This window comes from Drosophila santomea, chromosome 2L (genome assembly GCF_016746245.2).
Source record: "Drosophila santomea strain STO CAGO 1482 chromosome 2L, Prin_Dsan_1.1, whole genome shotgun sequence".
Lineage (NCBI taxonomy): Eukaryota > Metazoa > Arthropoda > Insecta > Diptera > Drosophilidae > Drosophila > Drosophila santomea.
This window is the reverse complement of record NC_053016.2, coordinates 17376674-17390509: the sequence shown is the minus strand read 5'-3', so window position 1 is coordinate 17390509 and position 13836 is coordinate 17376674. Positions and strand designations below refer to the sequence as shown.

At 45.7% G+C, this 13836-nt stretch overlaps 3 protein-coding genes across 8 annotated transcripts; 1 reads left to right on the top strand and 2 right to left on the bottom strand.

Annotated features, from left to right (window-relative positions):
• Positions 1–286: 286 nt before the first annotated feature.
• On the top strand, positions 287–1665 carry LOC120458348 (beta-1,3-galactosyltransferase 6). Its single transcript, XM_039645965.1, has one exon. It carries the CDS (start codon positions 357–359, stop codon positions 1503–1505), a length of 1149 nt encoding a protein of 382 aa, XP_039501899.1. The 5' UTR covers positions 287–356; the 3' UTR covers positions 1506–1665.
• LOC120458349 (vacuolar protein-sorting-associated protein 25) lies at positions 1657–2429 on the bottom strand. 2 transcript variants are annotated; one of them, XM_039645966.2, is made up of 2 exons: positions 2271–2429; positions 1657–2215 (listed from the first exon to the last, which is right to left on the bottom strand). In XM_039645966.2, the coding sequence occupies exons 1-2, from the start codon at positions 2318–2320 to the stop codon at positions 1741–1743; spliced, it is 525 nt and encodes a 174-aa protein (XP_039501900.1). In that variant the 5' UTR covers positions 2321–2429; the 3' UTR covers positions 1657–1740. The 2 variants fall into 2 exon arrangements, with proteins under 2 accessions (XP_039501900.1, XP_039501901.1); XM_039645967.2 differs by having other exon boundaries at positions 1657–2223; positions 2271–2394.
• Positions 2430–3588: 1159 nt separating this feature from the next.
• On the bottom strand, positions 3589–13322 carry LOC120443934 (latrophilin Cirl). Of its 5 annotated transcripts, XM_039623380.1 has the most exons (13): positions 12765–13318; positions 12567–12628; positions 11728–11827; positions 11197–11386; positions 9596–11067; positions 9308–9535; positions 9040–9250; positions 8743–8983; positions 7069–7234; positions 6784–7013; positions 6611–6708; positions 4764–6545; positions 3589–4684 (listed from the first exon to the last, which is right to left on the bottom strand). In XM_039623380.1, exons 4-13 carry the CDS (start codon positions 11229–11231, stop codon positions 4216–4218), a joined length of 4932 nt encoding a protein of 1643 aa, XP_039479314.1. In that variant the 5' UTR covers positions 11232–11386; positions 11728–11827; positions 12567–12628; positions 12765–13318; the 3' UTR covers positions 3589–4215. The 5 variants fall into 5 exon arrangements, with proteins under 5 accessions (XP_039479314.1, XP_039479313.1, XP_039479312.1 ...); XM_039623379.1 differs by having other exon boundaries at positions 11197–11827; XM_039623378.1 differs by lacking the exons at positions 11728–11827; positions 12567–12628; positions 12765–13318 and having other exon boundaries at positions 9040–9238.
• Positions 13323–13836: the final 514 nt, after the last annotated feature.

The window sequence follows — 13836 nt, the reverse complement described above, 5'->3', positions numbered from 1 at the left end:
TTAAAAGAAGTCGGAGTGATGTCCAATCTTAGTGCCAGGAATGGAATCATTGTTTGGTCTATATATATGTATATGGTAGTATCAGTATCGAGAATGAGATACCGTGCATTTAATTAAATGAGTATGGAGGAGTGACGTGCAACAGAAATTACTCAAGACCTATTTGTCTATTTTATTTACCCTCACATTTTTTTACCTAATTGGCATTGAAAACGACGGCGGTAAGAGCAAAAGTATCGAATATCCTTGTTTACTAATGCAAGTTAAAGACTTAAAGAAGAAGTTCGCGATACCCAAGTAAACTCAGTATATTTTCGCAACTGTTTCACGGTCTCCCTAGTCAAAACAACCCATAAATGAGGCGATTAAATAATTTAGTGACTTTCTTCACAGCCATAACTGCCTTTTTCTTTGGTAGTTTCCTCACAAAGATACTCAGCTCCGTAGACCAATGTCCGGCGCACCGATACAGAATTCCCCACCTGGAGCCGCACCCAAACCTCTTCCTTATGGTGTTGGTGCTCAGCGCACCACACAATGCAGATGAGAGGAACGCGATGCGGAGCACCTGGCTGGCAAATGCGGGTCAATCCCTCGCACAGCCCTATTTTCCCGAGGAGTTCATTTATCTTCCGGCATTCAACGCCAATGGCCACTTGCAGGTGGAGCTGGTTGCGGAGCAGGCGAGCCGCCTAAGGCAGTACACGGATTGGCAAAAAAGGCTGCTGGCGGAAGATCCACCAAAGACAAAAAGAATGATTACCGTGAAGCACGTATTTTCCATTGGCACATTAGATTTAAGCAGCTCCGCGCTGGCAGAGCTGGAGAAGGAGCAGAAGCAACACAATGATCTCTTGCTGCTAAACCGGCACCATGACACATACAGGAATCTTACGGCGAAGCTCATGCAGTCCCTAGATGTCTTGAGACGCCACTACGATTTCTCATATGTGCTGAAAGTGGACGACGATACCTACGTTAAGCTGGACAGTCTAGTCAATACGCTAGTTTCCTACGATCGAAAGTTACTTCGCAAGAGGTTGGAGTACAGGTACACCTTGTTGCCTCAGCTTTATTGGGGCTACTTTAACGGACGATCCACAATTAAAACGAAAGGCCAGTGGAAGGAGTCTAGTTATTACCTTAGCAAAAACTACCTGCCGTATGCACTGGGCGGGGGATACGTTTTGTCCCAAAACTTGTGTGACTACATTGTCAATAACTCCCAACTGCTGTCTGCTTATGGGTCCGAGGATGTCTCCGTTGGCACCTGGCTCGCCCCATTGCGTCACGTCTATCGGTGGCACGATCCCAGATTCGACACCTCCTACGCACCGCGCAAATGTCGCTCCTATCATATGGTGTTGCACAAACGCAGTGGGCAGATGATGAGGGACATCCACGATGGTGAACCATGCAGTGGCACTGGTTCGAGCATATTGTCTGATTACTATTACGATTGGACGAGAACAGCGGACAAATGCTGCGACAGCTTAGTAGTGTAGCAATGTCATGGACTGGCATACCCTCGCTCAACTGGCCACTCCTTCATGGGTCTTCATTTGCTTTACCACCAGCTACCACGATTAAACTGGCTGTGCAGAGCTCCTAGCTGCGCTTTGCATTTGCAGCAAGTAATAAAAAGGATTCAAGGTGTACACTTTACACTAGTTTACTCTTTAATGTATAAGGACATACATAGTTCGGGGTGCTAACAAGGCTAACAAACAGCATGGAAATTTAGAAGAATTTAACGCCGTGACTGCCGTCCATCTCGGTTAGCTCACACCTGCTCTTCTCCTCCAGTAACCGGAGGGCACTGAGCAACACCACTTCGTCCACGCCATGAAAGTCCAGGTGGGAAGTGTTTTCGCCGGAGGCGATCTCGTACAGCGTGCAGATGGTGTTCGTCTGACCCGTTTCCTGCACCCAATCGTACACCATGTTGCCGTACTCCTCCAGGGTGAACCAGTAAACCTGCCATTCCTGGCGTTTCTTGTCCAGCGGATTCGCATGCCCGGTCCGCTCCAGTTCGCCCAGGATGGCCAGGACGAGCTCCGGCGAGAGGCGGCGCTTCAGGGATTCGTTGTGAAACAGCGGCGAGTTTTGGTCCCCTATACTGAGCGAAAACCTATTCGTGTGCCTGAGATATTTGAGAAAGAGATCTGCCCAGACCTTCAGCTGCTGCTGTCTGGTTTCTTCGTGGGGCTGCAATCTGAAACCCTGGGATTATTCGAGTGATGGAGAAGCATCTACTGGATGGAACTCACGTAAAGAACGGGGGGAAGGTGTACTCCCAGGGCCATTGGAATTCCGTCATGCTGATGAACTACGAACTAAACATTTGTTTTTCCATGGATGAAATTACTAATGGCTTAGAGTGACCAAATGCGCTGCACAGCAGAATACCATGCCATTGAAAAACCAACCATTAAAACAAATTCATTTTGCAAAAAGTCGTTACTTTTTAATTTACTTAACTATTATGCGTATCTTGTTTGTGTCATTTATAAAATTAGACCATATTATTTATTTTAAGCTCTTAAATTTTAAACCCAATTTCCCAGAAAAACACATATATGTCATTTACAGTAAAATGCAATCCATTTCTTGTATTTTGTCTTAAATAGAAAAAATTGTGTACATTAACATTTTCATGGGGCTTTTTATAAAGTTTGAATTGGGCGTCTGGTTTTCAGTTTCGGTTTTATTCAAGATCCCAGATTTTTCAAAGTCTAGAATAAATTATGTGTGAATGTGGCGACGAAAAAGGGGATTGCAGTGGCTTGAATCATCAATATACACGCACATACATATATTCTCGTATCTGATAAATCTGCTTTATTATAAGTAAAGTTCTAGGAGGCGCAACACTATACATTCAATATCTGCTATTCCGTATTCCTTGTCCACATACGTGACTTCCCATCCAGTTTATACACTTAATGTGTGGCTGCGGGTGCTTAATTACTAACTTTCTTTATCGATTGTGTGTTAATTAGTTCCTTCAAGTTTAACTTGCTGATCGGATCAAATGGGATCGAGCTGGCCTGCTGCCCGCAGAGCTTCCTTGGCTTGGTATGTACGACATATATGGTAATCATCTGGTTTGCACTATATTTTATTTGGTTTTTGTACACATGCGTGAAATTCTAGGGAGGATGCCATTCAGGGAATAGGAATAGTTCAGTTTAGTGTGTGGATATCAGCTGGCTAGTGTTTAAAGAGTTTTCAGTTAGTTCCTAGTTAACAAGTGAGGTTTGGTTGAAATCTTTTTTTGCTATATAGGTATTTCCGTATGCTGCTCTATCTGTCTGTGTCTGCTTCGTAAAATAATAAAGCATTTCACGAGCTCTATCTCTCTCAAAAATATAAAGTAAATGCCCCTATGTGTGCTTAAAGCATCTATATTGATGAAAATGTACACTTCAAATGCTTCGCTCTGGTTTTCTTACAACATAGCTGAAATGCAGCAACAAAATTGCAAAATATTTCCTCTAACATCTTATTTTCCACTTGACTCGCAGTTGGAAGGAATTTTGGTTCTATAGGTGGAAAACGGCAGTTGGATAGCAAAAAAAATGACAGTTTTTCGAAACGTAGGATAGCTTTTTGGTTTATGAAACACAAAACAAATCTTAAGCCTGTGTGTATATATATCTTACGAGCAAAATCAGCGTAAATCAAAAACAATTGATTCCTTACAAAATACATAAAACATAATTCGCCTGCATTTTATATATCATGTACATACAGTTCCTAGATCTTATACATATACATCCATATATATATATATATATACTTGATTTTCTGGTTGTTTAAATTAGATTTTAAGTATTTAAAAATGGCATGTGGTGACATGTATTACAATACATCATACATATATGGTACATACATTTATATTTAATATCGATTTCCAAGTTGGTATAAAATGCATGCAAGTCGAAGGGCCCAATTCCAACCCCACAAAGCTCGAGTTTTGGTTAAGCTTGCACGGCACCGCAGGGGGATGGATGTGCCCTATGGTCTAGGTTTGAGTTATTTCATATACATTTATAAAGTTTTGGGATTTTCGAATCACTGCACGTATAGCATGACAGCATGTTGTTTCACACAATGCTCCATATTTCGACTAACGACTAATACTAGGTATAGCTAGAGATCCTAAGCTACAATTTTTGCCTAAGACTGTTTCGGGGGAGTTGCGTTAACTGATCACTTAGTCAGTGGTTCCAGATAACATCGGACCGTGTTGTTCTCATCGAGCATGGCCGACAGATGGCGCTGCTGATGGTGCGGGGGATGCTGATGAGGATGCGGATGGGTAAGCTGGAGAGGATGCGGATTGGGGTTGCTATGTGATGTATGCGACGACGATGATGTGGTGGACTGTGGTGACAGTTTCTGTAGCTGCTGACGCTTCTGCGCGGGCGTCTGATTTGCCGGCGGCAGCGGTGGTCCCGAGTTGCCGTGACCGAATAGATCATTTACCGCCAAACGGCCGCCTGGCGACTTGGCATTCAGTGCTTGCTGCTGCTGCTGCTGCCGAAATGCGCCACGCATGGAGCCCTCACCAACGCCGCCGCTAACCCCAAAAACCGCACCGTTGTGCTCGGGTTGCGGACCTGATCCTGGCGGCAAAGCCCCGTAGTCAAGAGGCGCTCCATGTTTGCGCAGTTGACGTCTGAGAAGGGGACAAATGAGCGCAATATAACATTAATAACATAATAATAAATATAATAATAAACAATAGAAATACTTACTGAAACCGCCGCTTAAAATCCTCGTCTTGCATCGCCATCAGACGACGCATCCGCTCATCACTCTGGGGTGGCAATCCATGAGCATCATCCTCCAAGTCGCTCTCGTCCTCCTCTTCATCCTCATCACAGACGCTGTCGTGCAATTGCTCCGCGGCCGTTGCCTCCTCATCCTCCTCCTCTTCCTCGTCGTCATCGTCATCCGCCGTGCAGCGTCGAGCCGATCTTTGCTGAGCCAGCGACTGTTGTTGCTGCTGCTTCTTGAGCTGCTGCTGTTGGCTCCTGGACGAGACACTTCCGCCACTCAGGCTTCCGCCGCCGTAACGACTTCCGCCGGCAGCCACTGCCGCTCTCATGTTGTTGAAGACGCCAGTGCCAACGCTATTGTTGTACACCTCGTCCACATCAAAGTCACCCACCTCGTAATGCTGCACATCCGAGTTGCGGTTGCTGAGGATCTCCTCGTAGACCGGCCCACCATCCGCGCCGCCAACGCTGCCTTGGTTGTAGTAGGCATCGCCCATGCCCAGATCACAGTTGGAATGCTTATTTCTATACTGGCGCTGCATAAACTCGTGCTGGTACTGCGCCATGTGCGGCGGTGGAGCAGGGAGCTGCTGCTGGCTACCAGCTCGTCGTTGCAGGTGCAACAAGTGAGCATGTTGCTCGACCTGCTCCTCGTCCGAGGAGAGTTGCTGCTGCTGCTGCTGATGTAGCTGCTGGCGACGCAACTGTTGCTGCTGCTGGTAGTAGGCAGCCGCATTGCCAGTGGCTAGTGGTGGGTCCAACGCCTCCGCGTATTGCGGATAGCCGGTTGGCTGGCCAGCCTTGGTCTTCTTGTAAGATGGATAGAATAGCACCTGGGAGGCGGCGGCCGTGCGACTGTGCAACGAGCCACTCGGCGAGGGGGGAACTCCTCCAGCGCCCCTCTTCTTTTTGCCATGTTGACCGCTGTTAGGCTTCTGAGTCCAGTAGAATACCTCGTGTGCCTGTTGCGGCGAGGATGCAGAAGCACCTGTATTATTGTAGTACTCCCGCGGTGTTTTCAATCCTCCTGTTCCTGTTGGTGGCTGCTTCCAGCTGTAGTAGTCCGGCTGATGGTAGTAAGACTCACCCAAAGGTCCCTGTTGCTGCTGCTGCTGTTGTTGTTGTTGTTGCTTATGGGCAAAAATAAGGTGTGTGGACCCGGCAGAGCTGGTGGGTGAAGCATGACCGGTGGAGCGAAGAGTGCTGCCTCTTTCGAGCACAACATGGCCGCCAAGGGTCTGCGGTGGAGCCTGTAGGGTGCCCGTCATGAGTCCACTCTTCAGGGTTCTCCTTTGTTGGGCCTCGTTTAGTTCACAATCAGAGCTGGCTCCCATGATGGCATCCTCAGTGATGGGCACTGGCGTGTGCTGTTGCTGCTGGGGATCGTCATGCGCCTCTTCGCTTACTCCTAATGGCAGTTTGGGCTTCTTGGACGTGGAAACACTGCAAAGGGTTCCGGCTGTGGGTCCATTACCGGTGACAATGCCCGAGGAAATAGATGTTTTCGAGCAGCGCAAGCACTTGGGCAACCAAGCATGTTGTCTCACATACTTCCGATACTCCCGCCGGATCTTTTCGTTTTGAATGCAATGAAACACGAAGATATAGAGCCCCAGCAATGTGTTGAAGCAGATGAAGCAATATCCATACACATCAGCCGTGTCATCGTCCATTTTGGCTCCTCGCAAATAGAAGTAGGACGAGCACCAAACAGCGCTGAGCAGCAAGAGGAACACAAAGGAGCAGCGTATGTCGAACCTAGGGTGAGAGTGAGATGGGTTTTAGATGACCTTTAAAGTGTATGTGAATTTTCAATATCTTACCGCACGCTAGCGAGGCGAGTATGTTCCTTAGTCTTAAGACCGGTGCGACTTTTGCGGCACAGTATAATCCAGGAGAGGAACGTGTAGCCAATCGCAGCCTGAAAATGTGAGTACATTTAAAATGGTAAGTGCTCTTGGTTTAAAAACCTAATATTTTATTAATAAAAACTTACCACAAAGAAGACAAGCACCGGAATTACAAAGGTGGCATAAAACAGGGCATTCGCCTCCATCAGCACGCAATAATCGTTTTGGGTATAGGTGCTGGGATCGATAACCAGCGAGATGGCCACTACGCTTAACGACAGTCCATAGGACAAGAGGTAGTAGCAGTTCACTTTGGGCGTCTGGTCCACCTCCAGTAGGAGCTCATCCGAGGTGAGCGTCGAGTACGAATGAAAGGCTGCAGAAAAAAGGGGTTAGAGCTGCAAAATGTAGACGGAATTCTGCCTTCTTACCTTCATAACAAAACCAGGCGGTGCCTGATAGGATGGCACAGTGTAGGAAAATAGTAATGAAGCCGCAGAAAATGCTTGTTTCGGTCTGTTCAATGCCCAGTAGAAAGAGCAGCTCGATGGCCAGGAGGCAAAGGTAAATGCTGGTATAGATCGAGGTGCGGGCGGACTGGAGTGGACAGTTAAAATAGAAGACAGAGTGGAAAGTTAAAATAAGTTTAAGAAGTCAGTACAATTTTTTCTTTTAGCAGCACCAGCAAAAGAACCCTGAAGATTCGATCGTAAGAAAGCTTTGAAATATTTTAAGAAAATGGATAATCTTAAACGTTTTGGAAAATAGGTGTCAAATTTGATAGTCAAACTTAATTAAGAACTTGATTTACAATAATTTTGGTGGGTGGTGGTGAAAATCCAAAGACTAAGAGTATTACGAATAAAACAATGAACAGAACACGAAACAAGCACAACACGTAGATAATATACATACAAACTAAATGAACAAATACAAAATGCAATATTTACAGGACAAAATTAGCAACATTTGTATATTTTATTAATTAATGAAATACAAAAGAAAGTCAAAAGTGTTTTAAGGTATTTAGTTGTTCGATGTCTATGTTAAATTTGTTAAACAAACAATGCACATAAAGGGGTTATATTTCAAAAATGATTAAATAATTAAGTAAAACATGCCAGATTTATGATTTGTAACGAAAAGGAAAAATTAGTCTATCATATAAAGATATTCCAATATGGGTTTGGAAAAGGTGCGCTAATCTTAAGCTATGACAAATTACTACGATACATAAATATAAGTCGGAGTCTTCGAGTGAAAGCGACAACTGGGATGCGATGATGTTTAGGGATATGGGCTACAGCCACCTCCAAATTAATCATCGCTTCCCAGCACAGCTTTTGAGTCTTATCTTTTAATCCTGCCAGAGAGAGAGTTTCATTAACAATTTAAGTTACTTAAGCTTATATCACATGTGTCTCTCGGTCATAAATACAAACGTCTAGAAAGCCTAGCCTAGCCTAAATTTGTGTTTATCTATTGTTTCACCACCACCACCACTTATATTGTAAGTCGTCCATGTTGGCCTGCATAATGATGTTGTTCGTGTTGTCCAATCCATTGCCGTCCACGTTAAGGTTGTGATTGCGGTGCGGATGTGGCTGCTGCTGCTGCCCAAGATGCTGCTGCTGGACATGCTGCTGCTGCAGATAGTTGTGGCTGATATTGAGGTTGTTGCTGGCGTTGCTGGCCTGTACTGCGTGTTGCTGCAGTGCAGCGGCAATTGAGGCAGCAGCAGCTGCAGCAGCCGCCGTCTGCTGACCGTGCTGGTGCAGATTTATATTCAAGTTGTTCATGGCATGTTGCATGTTTCGTTGCGGCTGATTGGAAAGCACAACAGCAGCAGCAGCTGCCGCAACAACTTGTTGCTGCTGTTGCTGTTGCTGCTGCTGTTGGACATTGTAGTTCAGATTGTTGCGGTGTGAGTTGCGGATGGAATTGTGTTGGATAAAGTTTGTGTTCCCATGACTGGGCGTCGGTACATTGGACTGACTGGTTGGCGTGGTCAAGGTCAAGGACTCGTGGGTCTGGTCGCGAATATTGTTTTGCTGGCGTCTGCTACCCGACCGCTGATGCGGCAATGGATTGGAGCCGTTTCTTACCTTCACAAAGACCCCATTGAACAGCTTCAGCGTCAGCAGGGCAATTACTATGAACACTACGCAGATGCCGATGCTTATATAGATGAATACGCGCATATTTCCATCGAACATGGTGAACAACGAGTGCTGGTGCTCATCCACAACGTCCATTAGTATGGCAAAGTTGGTCAGGTGGTTGCAACTGCAGACGCTGTGCGTGCGGTTTGTGGACTCCAGGCTGCATCCGTTGGCAGACCATGCACTAGAGAAAAAATATTAATTCGTATAAATCCTTTAGCATATGAGCTTAAGTCTTACTGGTCAATATAGTTCCAGAACACACAGGTGGGATTCGTCACATTTTCGGTCTTCAAATGCTTCAGGGTCAGGGTAATGGGCTGGGAGAGTTGTATATGACGCCCCTTGCCCAAGCTGGCCGAGATCACCTTGCTGTTCAGGATGCGAAGGCGCTGCTGGATTTCCCCCGCGTTGACATCGCTGTCGTTGCTGAGAATGGCTGTATTACGAACTAAGACAACATTAAGATTATTATATTCTAATATTCTTCAGTTCCCTTTAGACATACCGTAACTGCGGGAGCTCTTGAGATCGAAATGATCATAGCTGGGCTTGAGAATGGACTCCAGGCGATCAAAGGCGGCGAATACAATTCGCACCAGGCCGCCTTCACTATTGTCTATAAGAGCAGCTCGGGGCAGCTCAATGCGATCCGAACTCAAGGGCCACTGATCCGAATCTGGGAAGACCACGCTGGACTGAATGGTCTTAGTTTCCAAAACACGAACAGACAGCACTATGACATAAAGTTATTGTAAGTATTTTAAAATGCAAACAGAAACCATTAAGAACTCACATATATTCTTAACCTTTTGCACCACGCTGCGCTCCCTGATAATCGTATCTGCTAGCAGAAAGGCATTGTATTCCAGGCCAGTTAGCAAGGAGGTGGCTACACGCATTTGGTCCTCCGGATTGAGGTCCAACCACGAGGACAGCTGCGACTCGTCCAGTAGGTTGGAGCCAGTTTTGACCACACAATGCAACAACTCCATGATCATAGCCTCGCGCTGTCGCTGATCCGGGAAGGTCTCCTTGTCGTGCAGCATCTTCTCAGACACTGTTTGGATAATCTTTGTGGTGACTAACATGTCTCCGCCGTAGAGCGTTTTGCTACTGGTCACTTCGGACATGTCGTTGGCAATGGAGATCAGGGAGGAGTCCCGCTGGTTGACACGCATTTCCAGATTGTTAAGCCAAAGGCTGCGGCATTGCGTCAGATCAGGTGTCGCGGGATGCCAGGTGGGCTCAAAGTTGCGCAGACGCTGGTTTACCTTGTGGGCCATGCTCACCGGCGGCTCGCAGCTGCTGCTGTTGTGCAGACAGTCGCCGCCGTTGGGCGCTGGAGTTGTGGAGCTGGGGTCATCATCGTACTCATCATAGCCGGAGTCCGGCATCCGCTTCATAAGCACGCAACGCCACTTGGCGATGCCGGCTGCTCCGCCAGGACAGGGCTGAACATTTACATCACCCACTCGAGTCATGTTCCAGTACAAATTCCGGGCATGAGTGGGGCCGCAAAACAACTTGGACTCATCATCGCCTCCGGATATCCCGGCTGCGTTCAAATTAATGTTGTTGATGGTGCGCACCACGCTGCCATTACCGGGGACTACGGCTCCACTGGCCGCTGTGCCCGGCGGGCGGTTGGGTGAGCTCTTTGTGGTCAGTAGGGTTCCATCATCAGTTCCGGATCCTCCCACGCCCGTGAGTATCCTCGTGTTGGATGGTGAAGTCGCATTTCCGCCAGCCGGCAACTTGCTGCTTGGCTTGGTGGGTGTGGCAGTGTCATCACCGTGGTGGTTGTGGTGGTGGTGCAGTTGCGGTGGCGGTGGTAGACCATCGTGGCGACCAGCCGGATGCTTGGTTGTCGTCGTAGAGGTGGCCACACCTTTCAAACGCCCACCGCCCACGGCTGTCGTGCTGCTCGAGGGCGTGGAGTGCGTGACGGCGGTGTGTTGCGGTGGTACGTTGAACAGGCCGGGATTCCCACTGATTCCCACCACTCCGGGCAGTGTGGGAAGTCGCGGTGGAGGGGGCGCACCCGCTCCAACCCCAGGCGGATGGATCAGTCCACTGCCGTTGCCAAAGATCGGCGGACCATTGCTCAGCACCCATGGCGGCGGACTGGGCCTGTTGGTCGTCGTCGACGTTTGCGCAGCACTTATGCACTGGTAGTGCGCCTCCAAATATTTGTGGGTCCCGGGACAGGGATCCCCGAACATGCTCGTGGCTGCCAGCACACCGCAGCTCTGCTTGTGGGCACATCTGCAAAATGGTAAAAATACAGGTCCATCAGTAATTATAATTGGCTCATTCATATACTGCATTTTTTCGATAGAAGTTATAGTAGAAGTTACAAATTAAGTTGTTTTTTAGATTTGAAAGAAGTTTTACCTTGAGTTCAGCACGCTGAGAGACTTCGGAAACATGCAGTTGACACTCCACTCCACATTCCCGTGGTCATTGCAGATGGTAATCGAGAATCGGCCATAGTTGGCCCTTATCAGGTTGATCACATCACCGGGCTCGCACTCAATGGTCAGTTTCTTACCTTCGCAGGCGTAGGCGGTTTGGTACTTGGACACTGAAAGGCGAACGCTTCATAAGTCAAGGGGTGCTGGGCTGGGTTTGGGTTTATTTGGACGTATATATGTATATAGGTATATGTATATATGGCATATAAAAAGAAATATTTGGTTAGCGGCGATGATTGTTGTAGTTTGGTTTGGATTGGATTGGATTGTTGGCCTGCAAAGACACTTACGATCTAACGATATGCATATGTATGTTCATAGGATATAGACAAAATGGTTGGTAGCATGATACGCTTTTACACTGCCTGGGATATACTTAGTAATGTTGAGGTTGATTGTGGAGTAGGTGGGTCGTTAGCTTGGTAGCAAGTACAATAGTAGTCATAAATACCAAATCCTGCCGGCCCAGATCACGAATCTTCGATCGTCCATCATTGGCACTCATCGGCATGCTCAATCGGGAGTGTTTGGCTCGATTAAAAGTATTGAAACTAGAGAAAAGATACAATTTATAATGTTGGGGATTAGGTCAATATCTCTATTGAGATTGGGATTTTATCCTGATCATGATTCTGTGATACAACATACTAGGTTTGGATTAATTCGTAGCGTTTAAGTATGGCGCTAGTTACACATACAAAAGTTAATACTCTTCTCGAAGCTACTGACATAGCGCATCTTTACCAGTATATAACAAACATATTGAAGTTTGTGGGGAGTTTTACTTCAATATTTTAACATGAAGAAAAGTGCCGCAGAAAGCTATCTTATAAGCAAACACGCAGAAAGTGGTTTGCCTGATTTCATAGTAGAAATTTTAATTTGGAAGACAAAGAACGTCCTGGACAACCGGAAAAATTCAAAAATGAAGATTTGGTGACGTTGCTCGATAAAGACCTGTATATTTGGTTAGTTAGTTTAACTAGTTCTTCTGTTCTCTTATTTGCTAACGTGCTTTTTCTTTTCATTTACTTGTGCAATATCTCATCATACTTGTGTCAATCTGATGACCTGGTTACAGTCATTTGGGTACCGAAAAATGGTACTTCTCTTAGTCTTGAGGACATTCAAAATAAATATTATGATTTTTAGCTATTTATAAGAGAATCGAGATGTTTGCTGACTTAGTGCACTGCATTTATGTATCTTCAAAGATTAACAAGGTCTTATTTGAGCTAACGATGATGACCCATTTCCAAGCCAAGCCCACATACATATGTATGTACATACCTTTTATGTATTTCCATTTGGAGTCATTCTGATGTTGGTCTCAACGGTACCGTACAACTTATCTGAAAGGGAAGAGCATCCGTAACGTAATTGTTTACATATTGACTCCTTGGGCAAACACGAACAAGCAGGCAAACGACAAACAAAAGATAAGAAGGTTGCCAGCGGGGAGGGGGGAAGGGAGCTAAGAATACACACCCTTCATGTGGTTGTAGTTGTTGCATGGCCATCGATTCGTGGACAGAACAAAGACCCGTTTTCTTTGTACACCCGATGCACACTATTCACGAACATATATGTATGTGGGGGTATACATATATGTGTGTGTAGAGAAAAGTTGCTGCAGCTGCGCTTCGAGTTTTTTTCTGCCCCGTGGAGCCCCACTTTGGATGTCTTTCTTTGTTGCAACTCCGGGCACTTTATGCACGTTGGAAACGGTGGACGTGTCTTGATTTTTACGTGAATAACACATTTTTGAACTTGGAACCGTTTTCCTGTTGATTTCCGTGCTTAGTAAGCAATTTCCGCAGCGATTTGCTGGCGTAGTTATTAAGGATGCAAAAGCCCCGAAAAAGACTGGCTTTAAGTTGCTCTTTTGATAGGCTTATTCGCGAATGATTTGCTGTTGGTTAGCACTAGTTTTTACTTCACTTTTGGCCAATTATTTCACTTTATTTCTCGGCCCAAACTCCATTCACTGCAGAGCGTTCCTATTCATTTGAGAGTTCGATTCACAATCAACTTTCTTTTAGAAAAATTCTGTATACTTGAATGTCTGCTTGGACCGTAACGACGTTGCCAGCCCAAAAACCGGAACTACAGGACTGCCAACTTGCTGCTGGGGAGAGCGCGGAGTTCAAATAGGAAACTAAGCACTGTTAAGCAAATGTGGTCTAGAAATTAATATTGATAAATAGTGCATTAAAATACTCAATTAAATTACCCTCCGTATTATTATTCTCTTTGTAATAACTAGTTAAGATACAGTTAAAAACCACATCAAAATCATAATCGTGTACGGAGCAAAAGTAATATACATATACATATGTATATATTTTTCAATGCAACCTTTTAACTAAAACGAATGTCTCTTTATCGCAGAGCAGTAATACAAAAGGAATTAGTTCGAAACGTATGCTACATCAAGTTCACGATCATGCTCCAAGTTCAAAAACTCTTATCTGCAGTCAGCTTGGCATTAGCTATTGTTTCCTGATTTGCGCTCAACTTTGGAAATGCATTTCGCTTGCCATTTCAGTTTAATTTTGAT

What these genes read in the sequence shown, in the direction of transcription:
- LOC120443934 (XM_039623379.1), bottom strand. Translation starts at nt 11,231, where the DNA reads ATGTTTCCGAAGTCTCTCAGCGTGCTGAACTCAAG. An exon ending in ACTCGCCTCGCTAGCGTGCG is followed by an intron (nt 6,546 to 6,610) that starts GTAAGATATTGA and finishes CTCTCACCCTAG; the next exon opens with GTTCGACATACGCTGCTCCT. An exon ending in GATTTTAAGCGGCGGTTTCA is followed by an intron (nt 4,685 to 4,763) that starts GTAAGTATTTCT and finishes TCCCCTTCTCAG; the next exon opens with ACGTCAACTGCGCAAACATG.
- LOC120458349 (XM_039645966.2), bottom strand. Translation starts at nt 2,320, where the DNA reads ATGACGGAATTCCAATGGCCCTGGGAGTACACCTTCCCCCCGTTCTTT. An exon ending in ACCTTCCCCCCGTTCTTTAC is followed by an intron (nt 2,216 to 2,270) that starts GTGAGTTCCATC and finishes CCAGGGTTTCAG; the next exon opens with ATTGCAGCCCCACGAAGAAA.
- LOC120458348 (XM_039645965.1), top strand. Translation starts at nt 357, where the DNA reads ATGAGGCGATTAAATAATTTAGTGACTTTCTTCACAGCCATAACTGCC.